Source organism: Balaenoptera physalus, assembly GCF_965194825.1.
Source record: "Balaenoptera physalus genome assembly, chromosome: 11".
Lineage (NCBI taxonomy): Eukaryota > Metazoa > Chordata > Mammalia > Artiodactyla > Balaenopteridae > Balaenoptera > Balaenoptera physalus.
The window spans coordinates 11,890,374-11,911,300 of NC_138896.1; the positions used below are offsets into that span (position 1 = coordinate 11,890,374).

A 20,927-nucleotide genomic window follows, 5' to 3' on the forward strand; every position below is an offset into this window, starting at 1 on the left:
AGGTGACACCGGCTGCGCCGCCGAAGCAGCAGGCGCCGCCGATCAACTAGTTCGCACCGAGGATTCCTCTTGGTGCGTGGCCCAGTTTTCCTTAGGACTGGCTCCAACCCCTCGCCGACACCGCCCCCCGCGCCGCCACGCTCCGAGGCCTTCCCCTGGGACGCCGCACGTTCCCCCCCCCCACGGCCCCTCGGCGCGGGCCGGCGCGCGCGCAATTCCTCGATTCCACAGGCGGTTTGCGCCGCGGGTGGGGGCGGGGCGCGCGGGGAGGGGGGGGCCGGCCGCCGCGGGGGGGGGCAGGGGGGCCGCGGCCAGGGGCCAGGGGGCGGGCCGGCGTGGGGAGTTCCTTGCTCGCGGACCACACGCTCTGCGGGCCAATCCCGAGCCAGCCTCTCTCAGTGTCACACGCGGGACACGTCCAGGCGTTTGTTGGCAGGGCCGGCGAGGGGGAGGGGGCGGGGAGGAGGGAGGGGAGTTGAGTGACAGGCTTGCGGGGCAGGCTGGGAATTGTAGTTCCCAGCTCCCGTGGCCATAGCCATTTTGTAGTCGGGGGACTACAACTTCCAGAAGATCAAGGGGACCATTCTAAGGTGCCCCGGGAATAGGCGGCTCTCCCCGGGGCCGGCCGTCCTGGGGCACTGGCACCCAGCAGCCCGGCTGCAGGTAGACACGAGGTGTGGCGGGGGCTAGCGTGTGGCGGCTGTGGGGTGAGCGGCAAGCTGGGGAAAGGGGGTGAGGTGGAGCGACCGAGCGTGCCATGCATTGAGCTAGGGAGCCTCTCTCAATTCCACTCTTAGGCTCGGCGTGGGAGCGATGTCTGAGGGGTAGCCCGGGAAGGGTTCGTCGAGGCCTCTCGGGTGTCTCGTCGACGGGGCTGCGGGGGTCCTCTGGGCTCGGCCAGGGGCGGTCGGCACCGGAGGAGGCGGGCGCTTGGTGGCCCAGCTGTGGGAGTTTTCGGCTAGCGTCCGGCGGGGAATTATCCGAGGAGCCCTAACTTGTATAAAAGCAGAGTCCATTTAAAGTTGGGCTGGATAGCCTTTCTCTCATTGGTTAGGGGGCTTGGAAAAAAGAGACTCGGCGAGCCCTCGCTGTGGTGCTGCCGCCGCCGCCGCCGCCGCCGCTGGAGTTGACTCTTCTGCTCGCACTGCTGCTGCAGCACAAACGTGACTTCCAACATTTTTTATTTATCTTTCCTTTTTCTTTTCCAAGATGTAACTACGGATCAGACACTAAGGACCTTCACGTTTCGCTGATGTAGTTTTTGGAGGAAAAAGGGGGGGGAGTGAAGGGCGTCGGTTTTTTTTGTGTGTGTGTGTGTGTTTCGGGGGAAATTTTCCATTATGAGTGTTTTACTAAAGTGAAATTTTTTTTTGTTTGCTTCGTCTTTGGCTTTTTTTTTTCTCCTTCCCAATTTCGGATTTATTTCAAGGCGAATCGGGCTTTGGGGGAAGAGGAAGAAAAGTCGGATTCCAAGATCAACCACCACCAACAACAACAATAAAAACCACCAGGATATTTTTTTGCAAATTTCTGACGGCTTTAAATTCATGAAGCAATTGTCCCCTTTTGCAATCAGCATTTGGATCTCAGAATGAGCAAGGAAAGACCCAAGAGGAATATCATTCAGAAGAAATACGTAAGTGCTCCTAACAACACATCCTTTGACTTGTAGTTTTAAGCAATGGCTGTGAATGTCAAGTTTATAGATAATTCTGCAGCTGAAGGGTTTTACACACAGCGTCCGATAAGGCTGTTTCTTTCTTTTCTGAAAGAAGGCTTTTTCAGGCAAAGTCGTGTCTGCCTAGTTTGGACGAAAAAACAGATTGGTGTAGCGATACCTCCAGTGAATAAATTGACCTCGAATGACACAACCATAATCTAGTTTTAGATGAAAGGCAGGGGATTTTGGTGGAGCCTGGGTGGGGGGGGGTAGGGGCTGCGGTAATGTGACTAAACTGCATTCTCGGGCGGATTTGGCCCCTATTGCACTTTGCATGCAAATGAGCCTGTGTTATTATTATTTATGTTATTTGGGAAATCGTGTAACGCATGTGTGTTGGAAGCCCTTTAAGTTGCAATCGAGGGTCCGATTATGGCGATCTTGTTCCTTGCACTGGCACATCAAATTTAATGTATGTGGTCGTTTTGGCTTATTTGGTTCGCAACATAAACCAATTGGGAATCGCGTTACAGCGAATGCATTTGTTGGGATTGACTTTAATAATGGGACTGGTTTTGTTTAAAAATTCATGGGTTCCAGTTTTAGGGGGAAAAAGACATACAATATAGCTAATGTTTTTAAGAAGGCATGTGAATGCATATGTAAGTGACTACAAATAATTACTCCCAGTTAACTGGCCTTCTGAAATTGGGTGATTATTCAGAGATTTAACTGGTGTGGAATAGTTAAATTTGTTTTGTGCATAGTACAGCTACGTTTTGATTGGCATGGGGAGTGTTTTTGTTTTGTGTATGGTGGCTTTTTTTTTTTTTAAGTTTGGGGGGAGGGAGGGGAGAGGGGGACCGAGGATTAACCAAATATGCACTCGAGTGATCGGTGATTAGGTGCATGCTTTAAATCAAAGAACCCATTAAAAAAAAAAGGCCAAATGAACACACATTAGGAATAATGTAACGTTATAAGAAAGTTTTATTTAACTCGGGTCGACAAATTGGTCTTAATATTTTCCCTTTTTGAGCAGTGTGATGTGTGTAATGGGAGATGACCTTCGGGGCACTGGTTTTGTAAAAAATAGATTTAATGGAAAAGCTGAATATCTCTTCTTGAGGGCTGATCCTAATCTAGACACGTAAACTTCAACTATGAAAGAAATGCAAGGTTAAATAATCAAGCCCAACTTAAAAAGCTGTTCCCTAAAGAATTTAAGAATTAAAATACATCCGCATTGCAGAGGGCTGGGGAGAATGCAAAGGACTAGTTTAAACTCGGGCAGTAGAAACTGCAGGGAGACAACCTTGCCTGCGAGCGTGGACGCCTTCCCGGGGCACATCCGATCCGGGTGCAGCCACAAAGCAAAAGGGGTAGAACTTGGACCAGAGCCACCCCCACCCCCGCCCCAGTCATCACGAAGTTGGGGAGCGGCGTGGGGTGGGATGTTTTGTTGCCGGTGGTCAGCGGATTGTGTCGAGTCCTGGCGCCCGGCCCCCTGCCCGTGGCTGGCGGCGGCCGCAGGAGGCAGAGCACGAGTTAACGCTCGGGGAGCGGAGCCCGTGTTCCCGATGTGCTCTAGCCGGCTGCGAAGGGGAGGGCGCGCGGGGGTCGCGGCGGGCTGGGCCGGGGCCCGGAGTCCGCGCGCGGCCTGTAGGGGGCGGGCTGCAGGCTCCGGGCTCCGGGCTGCGGGCTCCGGGCTCCGGGCGGGCGGCGCTAGCCGGCGGGCTGGCGGATGGGTGGGTGCGGCGCGGGGGCGGTGCGGCCGGTCGGCCTGGGGAGGGGGCGGTGCGGCGCGCGGGGTGGGGGCGTGGCGGGGAGGGGGCGGGCGGCGCGCGGCTGCGGCGGGCGCCCCCAGCGCGCGCACGGCGGAGCATGGCGGCGGCGGCGCGGCCGGCTCCCCGCGGCCCTGCCCGCTGGCTCCAGTGCGGGCCCGAGAGCAACAGGTTAAGCCGGCGAGACGTCAGCGCGCCCCCTTTCCGCCCCCTGATTCCTCCCCCGCCTCGCGCCGGCCTCCCCTCCCTCCCTCCGCCCCCCGCGGCTCCGGGTTCCCGGACGCTCTGGCCGCGTTCTTTTGTCATTGTGACGTCACAAAGGGACGGGCCCGGGTGGAACCTTCTCCTCCGTGACGTCAAAAGTCGGGCGGGAGGTTCCAGCGCGGCGGGGCTGCGGGGGAGGAGGGAGCGGCGCGGAGGCGGGGGCTGCCGCGTGGGAGGAGGAAGTGGAGGAGGAGGAGGATGCGACCGGCCTCGGCCTTCCGCCGCGAAACGCCGCGCTTCCCTCCAGGTGAGCGCGGGGAGCCTGTGGTCCCCCTGCGAGCGCCCCCAACCCAGCTGATTCCATTTAGGGGGTGGGGAGCAGGGCGGAGACGCTTCCTGTCTGCAGAAACGTTTTCGTTTCCTCTGTTTCCAGGTCTGCTGATGCTGTGGCATTACTGCGGTGGTGGTCGTGTTCTCTCGTCAACGCTTTTGAAAAGCAGGGAAACTTCATGCAGGGAAGCTTGGCTTTGTAGGAGAACCATGTTGTGGATTTGGCCACCTTGTCACTTTTAAGTCGTGTTGGGGGTGTCTCGGCAGGATGTGGCGGGATGCCTTTCTGGGTGATGTTGCACAGCATCAACTGTTGCTCTTGATGGATGCCTTGAAACACCAGAGTGGCACCTCTTCGCTGTGCCAGCTCTAGGCCTATTGAGTATTTTAGGGGGTGGGGCAGACGGGGGAAGACTGTCATTGATGCGCGTGCTTGGAAGAGCACTGGACTGCAAGTCTAAGGTGTTCTGGGCTTAGTTCTTGAGAACCGGAGAACAAGAGGCTGGAAATCTGGGTCTGTTTACTTTTCTGTAAAATGGAAAAAGTAATACGTGCTTTTGCCACTTTACTTTATCTGAAATCACGTACGTGAGATAATGTCCGTGGAAGATGTAAAACAGTATGTATGCTCTTTCAATGTAAGGTGGAATTATTACTTGAGCTCGTGGAAGGCAGCACATTTCCTGCAAGTAGTCTCAAAAGCCGTAGATGCCTGCCGCGTTGCCGTTTAGTTTATTGTTTTAGCAAAGCAGAGTTTGGGGGTGGGATTGTAGATGGCAGGCTTTGGGAGAAATGATTGTTATATTTCATATTAAATGACGTCCTTGTGAAACTCATAAATTGCACTGTAATCCTGTCTTAATTGCTGGGCACGATTCCCACTACAATACCTTAAATAACTGAAAACATTTGCCTTTCAAAGCCCTAATTCACTTGGACAATAAAAACAGTTGCATGTTTTGCTCTATGGGTATTTTATGCCATTTCCATCACTCCACTGGTTGGTTATTCCTAGGCAGAATAACAGATGATACCCAGGTTGCAAAACCATTTGATCTTTGATGCTTTATAGCAGGTATGAGTTTGAAATAAAAATCTCTGCCACATGAAGATATGATTCATACAGTTAGCATGAAAACATTACCAGTTTGATTCCTAGGACAGCTCAAGCAGAATTTGTAACACTAGGCTGTAAATTTTAAGTACCTAATTTTCTGAGTTAAAAGTGCAGTATGATTGAAAAAACTGGGAAAAGTTTGTGTTACCAGATTCAAAAGCGGGATTTACTATAATTACATAAAATTGTAAAGAAAAAGAATGACACCAAAATGTAGTGGTAGGATTTATGAGCTTCTGCCCCCCGTGGCGCCCCCCTTCCCCCCCATTTTACACCCAATTGAATTATTTTACAGTTCTGGGGGAAAAAAATGTGTACACATTATTTAGTTGCTACACTTTTCCTTTTTTAAAAATATTTATTGATTAACATATTTATCGAGTATATATGGTGTACTGCTATAAAGTGAATGGTGTTTTTAAAAAAAATTTATTTCATTTTGTTTTTGGCTGCATTGGGTCCTTGTTGCTGTGCGCGGGCTTTTCTCATTGCAGTGCGCGGGCTTCTCATTGCGGTGGCTTCTCTTGCTGTGGAGCACGGGCTCTAGGCACGCAGGCTCAGTAGTTGTGGCGTATGGGCTTAAGTTGCTCCGTGGCATGTTGGATCTTCCCGGACCAGGGCTCGAACCCGTGTCCCCTGCATTGTCAGGCCGACTCCTAACCACTGTGCCACCAGAGAAGCCCTGCTTTTCCTTTTTTGAGCTGTTCACGTGGCTTGCTTTCTGTTTGTCTCTGGTAGTGGAGAAAACTTTTCTCTTTGTTACGTAAGTCTCAGGCAGAGAAAATTTAGCAACCGTCACTGTCTGGAGAGGTTATAGAAGGAATATTGTCAATTTAAGAGTCCAAAGTGTGTCACTGAAATTTAAAAAAAAATTATGTTTAAAAATAATCCAATTTGAGTTATTATTACTTCGGTTATTATTACTTTACTGTAGACCTGACTTGTGTGTCCCCCATAGCCATTGGCCCAAATAGCCAATTAGAATTATTTGGTACTTAGATGGTTTAATGGCTGTTTCCTCTGTCATAGGAGGTTAGACCAGTTCCTGTTGCTGGGCTGAGGGCTATTGACTCGTTTACACACGTCTTGGAAATAACTCCAGTGCTAATACATATCCTGTTCCAAAGGTTATTTAAACTTTCCTCCTTCAGAAAGAGAAAATCTTCTGGAGTATGTAACCGATGTTTCTTAGATTGAAAATAGAACCCTTTTCTTCCTTTCAAAGACGACATGGGAAAGTCATATTAAGCCCAGTACATTAAAACACTTGGTAAAGGCTAAGCTGGACTTTTTTTTTTTTTAATTTAATGATAGTTTTATTTAACCTTAGTATAATAAAAACATTATCTTAACATGTAATCAGTACAAAAGTTGCTAAGATCTTTTGCCTTCTTTTTTTATCTTGTGTCTTTGAAATCTGGTGTACTTTTTTCAACCCTTACAGGGCAACTCAGTTTGGACTAGTCATTTCAAAAGTTCAAGAGCTACGTATGACTAGTAGCTATCCTACTGAACAGTGCAGATCTATGTAACCAGAGATGTATGTAATGTAGCATGGTGTCTGCATTGGTGAAAAACCTCAAGTTCTATAAAATCGCACACTAAAAATTACAGGGCTAGTGGAAAAATAAGGATGAAACATGTCACTCAAAACATATAACTTCGGTGAAGTGAACGGTAATGAGTCAGTAATGTGGATCTGGAAAAATGACATGAAATGATCAGGCAGGCAGCTCAGACTCCAGAGTGAAGAGTGGTTATACTGACAGTCTTTTATATAGGATAGAGCTGATATTGCCAGGGCAGTATGGATGGAAGTATGCTGTTAGCCATAGGCATTGTTTTTTTTGGTTTGTTTTAAGGGGGTTTTTTGGGTAGATGCACACTTTTGTAGTTTCTCAGTTTTTTAAAAATCGTGACTGGATGCTGAAAAGCTGGTCTATTTTTAAGGTTTGCCCTTGATCATGATGGTCTGAAGACCTGACTCCTGACATTTTCATCCAAATGGTTAAAAGTTTTGCAACCTAAGAAGTTTAGTTATTGGAATTCTGCTTGCATTGTTTTGATGCTCCTGTTACTGGTCCAGGTCTCAGTCTCCCCTAGGATTATAGTAACAGCACTCCTACTGATCGCCTTCCACCTACCCAGCCTCCCTGGTTCTCCTGGCTGCAGAACATCCTGGCTGTGATATCTCAGCACGAAGCTCCTGGCCAGTGGGCAGGCCTGGGAAGTGTGTGCTTCTGTCCCCTTTGGCTCCTTCCCATATAGAAGACTTGCCAAGTGTCAGTTGTTTATTCCCAAATCTGGTTATTCCAGTTAGACTTATTATTGCAATTTCGGTTAAATATTATGTAAACCTTTGAACGAACGTGAAAAGAGAGTTGGTTTCTATGAAAGCTTGAAGCTGAATGTTCGAGAACCCTTGATAAAAGTGAAGTACTAAAAAAAATGAGACGGTTAAATTAGATGTGGGCCCGCCATTTTCCCCATTTAAAAGGCTTGGGGAAAATCTGTAAGGATTCTGCACACGTTGCTTTACAAGTGGTTCCCTTTTAAGAACCAAGCTTCACTTACGGCCAAACTTCCTTCCCAACAAACAAAAAAGCATAACATGGAGCACCAAGAATTCTCAAAAATATCTGTAACAGCACGTTTATGTGTTCATTACGTTACATGTATATGTGTATATGTATATAATCTACATATCTGTATAAGTAGATATATATTTTTTTAAAGATTTCCTGCTTAATAAACTTTATATTAGCTAACTAACCTATGGTCCCTATCAGCTCTGATAAGAGTGCTTCCATTGTATTTAGCCTTAATCCTCAAATATTAAACTAGACTAGCTTATCTAGTTCATGCCAGGTAGCATAGATAAAATGTGGGTCAGAGTGGCCCTGCTGAGGTAATTTGTATTACTTTTAGAGTTTGTGTCATTCTCAGGATGGTGGAGGCGGAAAGATGAGTGATTTTACACTTCATTTATATGGAGTTCAGAAGCTTGTATCTTGTAATCCAGCAACTGTTTTTTGTCTTACTTAGGAGATACTGCTAAAGATCTGTTCCATTTCAGATCCTCAAGCCTACCTGTTAATGGAAACAAGACACATTGAATCAGTTTCTACTCAGTTCTCTTGTTTCTTTCCATCTCCCAGGTAACTATTCTCCTCATTCCTCTGACTGCCCTCCCCTCCACAAGCCTTGCTTCCTTTTCCAGGCCCCAGACTTCGTGCTTCTGGTCCCTTTTGTCTGTCCATAAAGCCTTTTCCACACTTGCCTCCTCATCGCAGGCCCCTTTCATTCCAGGAGGTGGGAACTCTGATGACTTTGGTCTACTTTTTTGTAGACAACTTGAGTGAGATTTTTGTTTTCCTTTTAGGGTTTAATCTTTCTTGACTTCAGACAACCCTATAGCCCTCTGGCAGCCTCACACTTTTCAATCAAGGATCTTCATTCATTTCTGACTCAGAATAAAATTGTTAAAAGTAGAGCTGAACCTAGCAGGAAGTGGCAGCACTTGCCGGATACCCTTTTGCTCCCGGTTGAATGATCCTGCCTGCGTCCGGGACTTCCTGTCCTGTCACCTCTTGCAAGTGGTTTTTGTCTCTTTGTTCTCTTTGTCAGGATGTGTGGGGTGGGAGAGGGCCCACGTTGTGCAGAGGTAGATCCTATCCTGAGGGCCAAGTCTCAGGCACATCCGAGTGGGCAGCTGGACCACAGCCCTGGGCCCTGCGTCTCTGTTGGGCTTTCTTTCTACTTCCACCAGTCTGTCTTGCCACAGACTTTACTGCTCTTGTGAGGAGGCCTCCCATGCCTCGTGGGACTCCTCTTTGCCATTTGAAGAAGTGTGCCAGAGGAGCTTGGATTGTAGGAAACACTCTAGCATCGTGAGGAGAAGATGTCAGTTCTGCAATAACTGCCCACAGTTATTGTTTCCCTAGTGACTTCACAGGAGAGGAAGAGGCTGTTGAGTCCATTTTACAGAAGGGAAAACTGAGGCCGGTAGGCCCTGGCCAGAGAGTGAAAGGCTGTATCTTCTCCCCACTTCTTAGTCCAGATGAACTTGAGGTAATAGGAGTGATCGGAGTAGCCACGAAAAGGGGAAAATGCCATAATGGGGGCTCTTGGCAGCCTTTGGAGAGGTTTTTTGGCTTGAGAAAGTTGGGGGCAAGTCAAGGCAGTTTGTCAGCCTCCAGGAGCAGGAGTGGATCTGTCTCAAATGCACGTTTGTTGTTTTTTTAAACACCAGTTGGTGGAGCTACCCCCTTATCCCCCACTGGCTGTCTCCTTGAGTCTTCAGTGGAAGAAGAACTGAGATCCCAGTTGTCCTGGGACCCGGCTGGTTTGTGCTCTGTATTTCACAAGTGCCCGCGCCCCACGCTCTTCGGTGTTACCTGAGGGCCGGCCTGGGCTGCGTTTGCTCTCCAGGCTTCCGAATTCATTTGATTTCGCAGAGGCTGTGACAGATTAGCTTCGATGCTTTTTCTGCCACCTTTATTGTTGCCCCTGACTTTTGCTGCATAGGGTACCGTGGGGCGCTGGGGGAAATCATGTGCCCTCACATCCTCACCAGGGTCTGGGCCGGGCAGTAAACAAAGGCTGCCTAGATATGTTAATGAGGCAGCGTGAGTAATGGGAACATTACACATAATTACTCGCGTATTCATAGGGTGTATGAGGGCCTTAGAAAGGGGAACCCTACTGGCAGAAGTTCTTGAGAGCTGTTTTGGAGAGCTGGTGTGGCCTAGAAGGCCTAAATTGGATCTTAAGTTCTAATTTTGTTAAGTCTGTCAAGCTCCACCACCCATGAAGAGGAAGGCAGTGAGCATTGAAATACTGGCAGCAGTGTTTAGTTACCTTGAGTCCTAGAAGGTCATAAAATTCATAGCCACAGATTTTGCCCCTCTGTACTCCCAGTACAGCTCTTCTCACGTATTTTCTCCAGTACAACCAGGAATTCTTTTCCAGTGATATTTTTGGCTGGGGGTGGGGAGGCGTGAGAGGGGGGGTGGGTTGTGTGTGTCTTTTCCATCAGGAGACCCTCTGGTTTATATGACAGCAGCCCAGGTATCTAGTGACTGAATCACCCAGGGGAATGTGGGAGCCATTTGGGCGCCCTGTTTTATTGCTCTCTTTTTAAATCTGGGTGGTTCTTTCTCCATTATTTCCCAGCCACAATTTGGGTTAGGGCTACAATGGTTGTGTGTGTTATCTCTTGGTTCTTATTTCTGCCAGCTGTTAAAAGTGTTTGGTGCCTCTGGGGGCAGAAACAGGTGCCAGGAGGAAATGAGAAGGGATTAGGGCTGAGCATGTGTTTCTTGCATTTATTCCCTCCCTAGGTTTGCAGAAGGGGTGCTGCATGAATGCTTATTCTGTTAAGCAGCAGTTGGATGTTGACCTAATCAGGACTTGGAGTGTTTTGTGCTTTGATTCCATGCCTTATTGCTAGTATGTGGGCGTGGGGAATTTAATGCCTCAGATTGAGACGGGCTTGTTATTGAATATGTAGGGCACCTCTGTGGTTATAGTGGACAAGATTGGGAATATGAGCTGTGTGACCCTGAGCAAGCCACATAACCTCGCTGGGCTGCTTCCTCACCTGGAAAACTTGTTCCATACACCTCACAGGCTTGTTGGGAGGGTCAGTAAGATTTTTGATGTGAAAGCACTTTGTAAACTGCATACTATGCACAAATGCTCAAGAAGGTATGATTACACAGTTGGAAATCACCAACCTGGAGACATCAGGTCTGTCGGCAGCCTTCCAGGCTGACTCAGGAATAAATGAATCAGATGAATTCTATACTTTGCCTCTTAATAAGCCAAATGAATAGCAACAGATATTCTGAAGTCCATTTTGGGATATAGAACAAAGCTTTAAAGATTAGAAGGTGATTATATTCAATATCTCATAATAACCTGTAATGAAAATCTGAATAAAAAAAAAATGTATAATTGAATCACTTTGCTGTACACCTGAAACTAACACAATGTTGTAAATCAACTATAATTAAAAAAAAAAAAAAGATTAGAAGGTGATGTAATCTCTTCCCAGCCCCACTCTCTGGTGGTTGAATCTCTTCTCTGTTATCCAACACTTGACTTCTGAATATGTCTGGGTGGTGAGTTAGAAAGACTGACAGATTGAGAATTAGGATTAGAGCGGCACTGAATCTTTGTACAGAGATGTTTCACCGAAGATGTTTAACCTGGATCTTGGAGCAGTAATCCTTGAACTTGAAAATCCAACCATGAACCTTCAGTGGATCAAGTCTAAGCTACGTTTGTCCTCAGCACAGCATAAAAAGCCCTTGCTCTACCTTGAGCTTCTGGCCACCTGTTCCACTGCAGCTGAGCCAGCCTCTTGGCCTTTGCACATCTTGGTTGTTCAACTTGCTCAGGGGACGGATTGCCTGTGGAGCCCACCTTGACCACTCTGAGGCCTGACTGGACAGCCTGCCACCCCCTTCCCCAGTCAGGCAGAGCCAAGCCCCTTTTCTGTGGGCCCGACTCCTCACACGTACCTCTAGGTGCTGGAATCAGTGTTTACATGTGTCTCACCCTGTTAACCCCACACGATTAGAGGCTGAATTTTCTGTCATCACACAGTTGAGGAAATATTTGTCGAGTTGAAGCTTTTGGAGTATTTCAAATAATACCCACTAGTGGGAGGGAATTGGTAAGGATCTAGTGGAAAAAGGTGAGCTTCACTAATCAGAATTTCACAGCTGAGAAAACCTGAGGTGTCTAATAACAAAGGTTGCACGTTTTATCAGTGACAGCCGGGGCATGAAACCCAGCCCCTGATACAGTGGAAGGCCAGCTGGGGTAATGCCTTTGGACCGGCTTTCAGAGATGCTTCCTCCTGCCAGATGAATCCTCAGTTATCCGTGGTAACTGCAGTTATTGATTCATTTTCATGGGAAAATAAAATCCACGTGTAATCCCCATACCTAATTGGGCCAATAGGGTTTGTCCCCCTTCGAAAACGATTCTTTTGCCTTATAAGAAATCATTCAAATCGAACAGCTACACAAAGGTAAGATCTACTGCAATTACCTACGGGGTGCTCCTGCACTTGTAGATGTGTCGTTTTACCTATGTGGGCTCATACTCCTAAGAGATGTTCTGTTCCGCGCTCTTTGCATTTATATCTCATTTCAATTATCAAAATATGATTCTGCATCATTATTTTTAATAGCTGCTGGGCACTCGGTCAATCTGTACCACAGTTTTCTTGACCTGCCTGTTCTTGATGGCCTTTTCACAGTACGGGGGCTGTCGTCCACAGTGATGTGTGCAGTATGCTTTTCCTGTATCTTTTTGCACTTAATTCCAAACTCCTCAGTGTGGAACTACCACTTTGTGTTACCTGTGTTTACAATTCAGATCCCTCTTACGTTGTTTTCTGGGAGAAAGACTGTACTAATTTACAGTCTCCCAGGTAGTGCCAGCGGGTTTGTTTGTTGGCTTTTAAAAACCAATACAGGCCCTTGTAACAAGTAGTAAAGATGTCAGTTGGGTTTTATTTAAGTTTCTATTTTCTTTCCTTGTCCTCTCTCAGGGCATTAGAACTAAATGAGATAAGATATGGGAAAGCACTTTGTAAAACAAAATTGCTCTGAGAACACAATGTGTTATTAGGATGACTAGCAGTAAAGGAAGAAGCGTCTGTGGAATTGTACAATTACATATTTCATGTTTATGAAATGCTTTTTTTGTGAGGACGTGACGTAACTTTAAAATGACCCCAGAATCCCATTATTTTCGCAAGTGATTTCAGCCTTGTTTGTGAGGTGGGTTTTGTACGGTTACAAGGGTCCCATTGGGCTCTGGCTTGGAAGACTGTTCAGTCAAATACAGCTGATGTATTCTCTGGCTCTGTTAGGGGTTAGAAAATATGACATTGTCCTTGTCTTCAGAGAATTTACAGTTCAGTTGACAGCAGAGATGCCAAACCCTGTGGGAAGAGAGCCGGTGACCTTGGGTAAATCACTTCCCCTCAGTCTCAGTTTCTTCATGCATAAAATGGGGAGACTTAGACTTTCATTTATTGGCCCCTCAAGGTCATTTTGGGGGAGGCAGAATCGTATGTTAACATGTGAAGTGCTTTATAAACTGTAACTATCTAGACCAGATTATTCTTATTTTAGGTTCTGCAGGTCTTTGTGGCTGTAATTCTCCAGCCTCAAGGTTGAAGAGGGAACACGATGTTTCTGGGTCATCCTTGCTGATTACAGCCTATCCGGGTTGTCTGAGGAAGAGGATAGAAATGAAAATAATATAGGTGCTTTTTCTTCCAAACTTAAGGTAAAATGCAGTGTGATCTTTATATCAGACACACTTTTTGATTGTTCTGATGATGGCTTTTTATCATCCTCCCTCCCCCCATGTGAGAATGAGGTGGTATCCCAGAACTGCTAAGAAGCAGCATTACTTTTTGGCGTTTAAGAGTACTTTTGGATAAACTCTTCACCTTCTTTTTCATTCTTCAGTAAAGGTGTCCATTTAGAAATGAGGTAGGACTTAAATGTTTATTGGTTTTACCTAAATTGCCCTCCTTTTCCATTCTTCTGTTGCCCAGAGCATGAAAGCGCTGTGCGTTCTATTTTCAGCTTGTGATAATGTCTTGATGTTGGGGGATGAAAGAGTCGATGTGATGGCGAGGATCCGTGGGCTGGAGTCCCAGTTAAATTGGTAGCACATGGCTTCCACCTGCAGTAGCTCCCTGCCACCAGGACCGGGTACTTGACACATGCCACGTGACTCCTTTCCAAACTGATGATCCCGAGTGGCCAAGGCTACCACCTTTGATAGGTGCCAGACGGGCAGTCAACCTGGTTTCTTAATCGTTTGAAAATGACGAAACACTTGGTATTGCTCTGTAAAGATCTCATTCCCGTGTATTTAGGAGGGTTTAGTGGGGGACGGGGAAACAGTCTCACTAGTAAGCCTGATTCTTGTGGTGTGGTTTTTGTCTGACATTCGATTCCATTCGCTCTGCAGCCTTTTCACTGGGACTTGTAGTTGGTTACAATTTTTTGAGGGGGGTTTATTTGATATATTTACTTATACACATCACACCTTATTCCGAAAAGGATTTAAGGCCATAATGAGCAGTCATCCTGGGAGCAAACAATTTTTGCTTTGATCCGACTGAAGTTCACTCTCTAAATCCCCAAAGTGACAACCACATTAAAATATGGGCAGCGAACACTTGTCCTCAACCCACCAGTGTTTGGGCTGAGTAGCTTTTTGTTTTAGCCCTGCAAACTTGACCTAAAACTTTAGTTAAAGGCAAGGTTTGTTAAGTAATATTGGTATTGACACCCTGAGAGAACTTTTAATGTGGAAGAATTTTAAAGATGCATGAAAGTAATCCCCGGTGGTGATCACATCCTTGAATGGCAGAGATCAGATTTCTATTTAAATGCCAATGCAGTTTAATACCACCTTTTTCCACCATGCAGGGGGCCAGGGAGGGTCTGGATTTAATAAGTGAACTTCTTTGGGGGAAGCGATTGGTACATGTGACTGCATGATCCAGCATTCTGTGTTTTTAAAAATGTTTGCAAATACTCATTCTGTACCATAATCCTCAAAACTGCTGTTAGGATTCCAAACCATTGTGGTTTAAACTTCGCTGGAATCTGAAAGGTGGCTGACAGAGTGAAAGGAAATCTCCTTAAGTGAAGAACACATTTGACTTGCCTGATTGTCCCGGGCTCTGGGCTCTGGGCATATCTGAGCCACAGGCCTAGTCTCCTGGTGGAAAAGGTCGGGGAGTACTTGTTTCCCTCTCCTGGACTGCCCCCGACCCCAGGTCAATATAAACACCATCATTTAGTCCTGCAGAGACTCCTGATACAAATATAGACTTGTAGAGCCCTGAGAAGCACACTCTTTTGTACTCGTGATAAATCAAAACTCTAATAATGCTATAAAAATGGGTTTTCTTTTGGCTCTGGTAAGCTAGGAAGCTCTGGGAGGTAGGGAGGACGACGGGTCTGACTTGGAAATATCTGAAGCTGATAAGTGGCGTTTTTTCTTTTCTTCTAATTCTGCTCCCTGCTCCAATTACATGGAGCTGCTACCCCAGCGCTGACATGGCCCCAATGAAACACATTTTCTACTCTGGAACTAGCCTTTTCCCTTTCCATCTAACGTGAGACTTGCTGAAGTTGTCATGTTATTTCCTTCCAGAATTCTTTGGAGCAGTAGGCAAAGCCTCTTGGGAGTATAAATAATGATAATTATAAAGAACAGACAGTTTACCAAGGAATACCATTATCTTTTTCTTTTTTTAAAAAATAAATTTATTTTTCTTTGGCTGTGTTGGGTCTTCGTTGTTGAGTGCGGGGGCTACTCTTCGTTGCGGTGCGCGGGCTTCTCATTGCGGTGGTTTCTCTTGTTTTGGAGCACGGGCTCTAGAGCGCAGGGGCTTCAGTAGTTGTGGCGCATCGGCTTAGTTGCCTTAGTTGCTCCACGGCATGTGGGATCTCCCTGGACCAGAGCTCGAACCCGTGTCCCCTGCATTGGCAGGCGGGTTCTTAACCACTGCGCCACCAGGGAAGTCCCAGGCCATTATCTTTGATTTGCAAAAGCTTTTACAGCTGAACATTGTTTGCTTACAGTTTAATACAAATGAAGACCTTAATGGCACCTATTGTAAGAGGAGTCCTTTTACTCTGTTTGTACACGGAGGAGGTCATCTCAATAAAGAACAGAACACATTGCTCAGTCCTAACTGCTTGTTTCTCCGGACAGGCATTATATACGGTCCAGGGAAGACCTGGGGTGGTGCTTCATGGTTGCTTTTTTCCTAGCATGACCGGCACAGAATCCTCCCTGCTGAGTGTGAAAAGATTTTTAAGGCTGATAAGTGACCGAATGTACTTTTGGAGTTCCTCCTCTAACTGCTTCCTTCCCAATTTACGAATCCAAAGACGGTTTTAAAACGAATTAAAGGGACTTGTCTAAGTAGGCACTGACATTGGATAAATATATTTAAATGGTAGGCTGTCATGGTCTTAATTAAAGCCCACAACATAGCTGCAGGGAAATAGGAAGCCTCCAGTTGCAGTTTTTATTTTCTGGGAGATTAAAGTTACCCCTCATCACACTTTTCAGTCTAACTACAGTGTGTGTGTGTGTGTGTGTGTGTATATATATATATATATATATATATATATATATATATATATATATATATATATATATATTCTTGGCATACATTGCGGTCCTTGGCTGCTGTATCTTTAGCAAAGTGTCAGCCCCTTTTAGCCCTTTCTTTTTTAAAACTCTCATATCCCGAACTTATTCCAGTTCCTTTGGCAGTTCTTCAACTATGTTTCTTTTGGCGTTCTACTGGTGGTTCAAGACAGAAAGGCATCCTAGGCATCTCAGTCTTCCCTGAGTGATCTTGGATGTGAATGTGATTTTTTTTTTTTCTCGCTTAACAGTTCGGTGGTTTTTAGTATATTTGGAGTTGTGCAATAACACCGCGATCAATTTTAGAACCTTTTCATCACCCCAAAAAGAAACCCTGTACCCATTGGCAGTCACTCCACATCTCACCCCAGTTTTTCTAGTCTTTGGCAACCACTAATCTACTTTCTGTCTCTGTGAATTTGCCTATTCTGTACATTTGATGTAAATAGAATCATACAATATGCGGCCTTTTGTGACTGGCTTCTTGCACTTGGCATAGTGTTTTCAAGGTTCCTTCATGTTGTAGTGTGTATCTAGACTCAGTTCCTTTTTATGGCTGAATAATACTTCATTGGATGGACCTACACCGCATTTTGCTCATCCATTCATCAGCTGATGGACATTTGGGTTGTTTCCACCTTTTGGCTCTTGTACATAATGATTCTGCGAACATTTGTGTGCAAGTCTCTGTGGGGATGCCGCTTGCATTTCTCTTGGAATACCTCAAGCTAGACCGTCTTGCCCATCTAGGTGATTACTGCTGATACATTTATTTACTGCTCTTTCACCTGTGAAGCTGTTCCTCTTAGCCTGTGTCCCAGAGCCTCCTGTGTTCTGTTCAGCAGAGGGCTGCATGGGACTCTCTCCTGCTGGGGCAGCTGCCTTGCCTTGGGGTGGTGGGGTTCTCACTTTCCTCTCTGTCTGACTGCTACTCTTCACTGTTTGTGGGTGGCCAGCGGTGGTCTTATTTCCTCTCCCCCTTCTCTTTGCAAGCTCTAAACACTTGCTTAGGCGTGAGAAAGTGATGGGGCTTGGAACTTCATCACGGGATGATTGGCTTTTTTGTGGGTGCTCAGGTGTTTTGGGTTGTCATTCTGGGCCTTCAGGTGCATCTCTGCAAAGCATTCACCACGTAGTTTTGGGAGGAGCCAGGGGTTTAAAAACCCTGGCTCCTCTCTGGGAGCAGAGAACGATCGAGGGGTTGTTTTCTTGTCTCACGTTTGGTTTTTTGACTCTGTCGTGGTTACTGATGTTGACGTGCTTTGGCAAAAGCCTACGGGGAAGAGAACCACTGTCTACCTAGAAATTCGCCTGATTTTCTTGCTCCTTCCAAGCCGCCTTTTACCTAAACGAAAAATGCATAAAAATCAAAAAAGGGCCTCATAACAAACTCCTTTAAGAAATGGGTGTTCTTTTAAGGAAGAGGGATGGTGCCATGTTTTCTTCGGCTATTTCCAGATTTATTTTTCCCAAGTTGGTGTGAAATTGTTGAGATGAGATCAGTCTCCTACTTGAGTAGAGCACTTTTTGCTCATTTTCAAGCGTTCGTAGAAAGTATGAGGCGATAGAAGAGAGTTGGAATGGTGGGGGTGGAGAAAAGCCCCATGACCAAGGGTGCTGGAGGCCTTTGGAGACTTGGACATTGTGGGTTCTGGTTCTCTGGGAGTGACGACTTGGTGTGGGTGTCCCTGCCTTTGCTCGAGGTTCCTGGTAATAGGAAGCCAAAGGCTAGTGTGTTAGTGTTTGGGGATCTTATTTATTACCTACTGCTCAAGTTCAGTGTCAAAAAGATTCGTTAATAAGGGGATTAATCACGTTTTTCCACCACTCCCCGGTTTTTCTGGTACAGCTCTCGGTTCCAGATTGACTCTTGTGTCATTGATTTGCCTTACCTAAAGGGCAGACGGCTGTATTCACTATTTTCTCTGTAGTGGCTAACTAACCAAGGATTTGCAAGGTAAGATACCCACCTCAATTTAGAAGGTGGTAGGTGTGAGTGAGTGAGTGAGTGTATATGTGCGTGAATATCTAAGAAGGGGTTGCTATTTTAAACTTTGCATTGTTTAACTGGAAATCTGTGTTCTGTTCTGCCAGGCTGCCTTTGTGCAGTGTTACCTATAACCTACACACATACTTGTGCCATTTCAAAAGCAAATGCCACATCCCTCCTACTAAAATTGCTTATTAGAGCTAATTTTACGAATTGAGTTAGAACTGCCCTATAATGTAATGCAGAATATTTCCCAATAATGCCTAGGTTAACAATGATAGTCTTGCTGTATTGTGCAAAAAAGGCTTCTGTTCAGACCCAGCTGGGTTTCAGGCTTAATTCATTGCTCTATGGTGGGATCACCACAGCTGCTGTGGGGCCTTTACAAATGCAAAAAAGCTGTCAGTGTTTGTTTCATCAGCTGCATAAGTGATGAGGCCAAGTTGAGGAATCCATTCCAGTGCGCAGTGTGCAGGCTGTAGCCATTATTGTTTACAGAATTAGTGTGTTGGAGCTTTAAAATAGTTGGCACATCGACCGCCCTTTAAAAGCACAAGACTAAGGGACAGGACCAGTTGGTTGTACTTGTAATGTTGGCCGGATCCAACCCAGCCCTTGTCTTTGACAGTTGCTTGCCCCCGTCTGTGCTGTGGGACTGACTGACCCTCTTTTGGACAAGGCAGGGGCGCTGAATTCGTGTCCCTTTCGTTCTGCATCTCAGACTTAGGTTTGCGGTCTTCTTCTTCTTCTTTTTTTTTGTTAGAGTTTTTCTTGTTATTTTAGAGTCCCATAATTGTAATTGAATTTTAAAGCCTTAATAATCCTCCTAGCTCCAAAGAGGTATAGGACTGTCAGCTGGGACTTCAGATATCTGTGCAATAATGTTCCAGATCCAACTCTATGGGGTTTATTTTGTGAAGTGATATCGCTTTGGGAATTGTCCTCAAGTCTCCCTGTGGATACAGAAGTGAAGCCGACTTCTTGGCTACAGAAGGAGCCACTGGATAGGTCACTTTCCAGCCAGTTAGGGGGTATCCCTGCAGGGTTCCTCAGTGGATGCTGACCCCCTTCCCTAGGGACCTGGTGTAGCCATGGCAGCACGTCCAGTCCCTTTTGGGACCTGTGTCCATGGTGTGTCACAGGATAGTGTAGAATTGTCCCTTTCATTTTAACCTGATTGATTTTCAGCCCCCTTCTCAGCTCGGGTCTGTCTGAAAGTCATGCCTCATGGAATCGGAGGGCACTGGTGGTAGCCAGTCTGTACAGGTTTTAAAAGAAAGTGGAGCTTGTCAGGTCTCTTAGCCAACGGGGATGAATAATGGTGCTTCCTTCCTCCCAGCTGGAAAGGTCCCAAAGTGCTCTCCCATGTTCATAAAAAAAGATGGCACGAGGCTCAGGGTCTCCAAATTAAAGGTCAGTACTGATCAGCTTTATCTCAAATAACTGTCACATATGCTCTCCCTAATTCCTTTATGTCTCTACGTTTTACCCTACAGAGTGTATGGAGCCCAAGAGGACAAATGGGTCCGATGAATCCCGTGTGGTATTTGTGCTGATTAAGCAGAGTTTGGGGATCCTGGTATGTCCTCCCTTGAAAAGAGCTCTCTTGAAGGGAGAGGATGGTCTTGGACAAGCATATTTTAACTCTTAACAGTGAACTTGCATACAAAGTCAAACATCAGTCTAGATTTTTTACTTTCTTCCTACAGCCCCTCCCAGCGACCGTGACACTCACCCTGGAACGGTAGTAATGAAAAGGAAAATAGCAAACAGTGAGTGCCACATCCTCTGCCCCTGGGGGAAAAAACTACCTCTTAGGGCCTCAGAAGGAAACGGCAGTTTCCTGGGCCTCGCTCTCCACCCAGAGCGCTTGGCTGCCCTTCAGGAACCACGTTGCCTCACCTGTTTCTCCTGGCTGCGGTGTGTGTCGTATACTTTGGCTTTAGGAGTCCCTTATCAGTGACAAGCTTTTATTGTCATTATGAGGCAGAAACGTGTTTTTGTGTTAGCTTATATGGAAGTACTGCACTGTCTGTTTTAAAACAACTTTGTGAGTACATAATCTGACGGAGCACATGTGTTTGTGTGTGTCTTTGTGAACATCTCACCACTCCTGGAGACCTCAGTTGCCTCCATCCTAGGAAACTGCTCTAAATACCACCCTGCCATGTACTAGCTGAGTGCCCTGGGAGATCACTGGGCCTCCTCTGAGAGCCATCCTCAGTGTTCTGCACTGTAAAATGGGATGCAGATGCCTCCATGAGGGAAGACGACCTGTTCTGTTAGGTGTAACTGCGCTCCCTTCTGCCCGCATGTCAGTGTCGCTCCCTTACAGCTGCTTGGTGGAGGGTTTGGACTAATACTGACGTACTGCAACTTGCCGGATGGCAGATGATTAGTTAAATTGTTCTCCTTTGGCTGTGGGGAGAGGTGGTGAGCTCAGCACAGAGCCTGAGCTTCCTGGAGTGTCATTCGCCTGACCTCAGCGCCCTCCACCCAACCAAAAACATAATCTTAGGCGAGCAGCTCACTAGCATCAGACGTAGCATTCACTGCCTTTCCTTTTCCCAGGTAGAGGTTCAGAGATCTGTTTGAGGGGAAGCAAAAGGCCTGGGGATGCCAGCGAGT

At 46.4% G+C, this 20,927-nt stretch overlaps 1 protein-coding gene across 8 annotated transcripts in view; it reads left to right on the forward strand.

The window, feature by feature from the left end:
* Positions 1-791: 791 nt before the first annotated feature.
* JARID2 (jumonji and AT-rich interaction domain containing 2) overlaps positions 792-20,927 on the forward strand; it is a 242,770-nt gene continuing 222,634 nt past the window's right edge. For 2 of the 8 annotated variants that reach the window (XM_082415152.1, XM_082415151.1), the window contains exon 1: positions 3,570-3,955. Coding sequence is in view for 1 of the 8 variants with exons in the window: in XM_082415154.1 (XP_082271280.1) it covers positions 1,592-1,636 (45 nt within the window). In the remaining 7 variants the exon portion in view is untranslated. Of the gene's footprint in view, positions 1,637-3,569; positions 3,956-19,795; positions 19,879-20,008; positions 20,072-20,927 lie in introns of those variants that run through there. The other 6 variants (XR_014251301.1, XM_082415153.1, XM_082415156.1 and 3 more) reach the window with 5 other exon arrangements.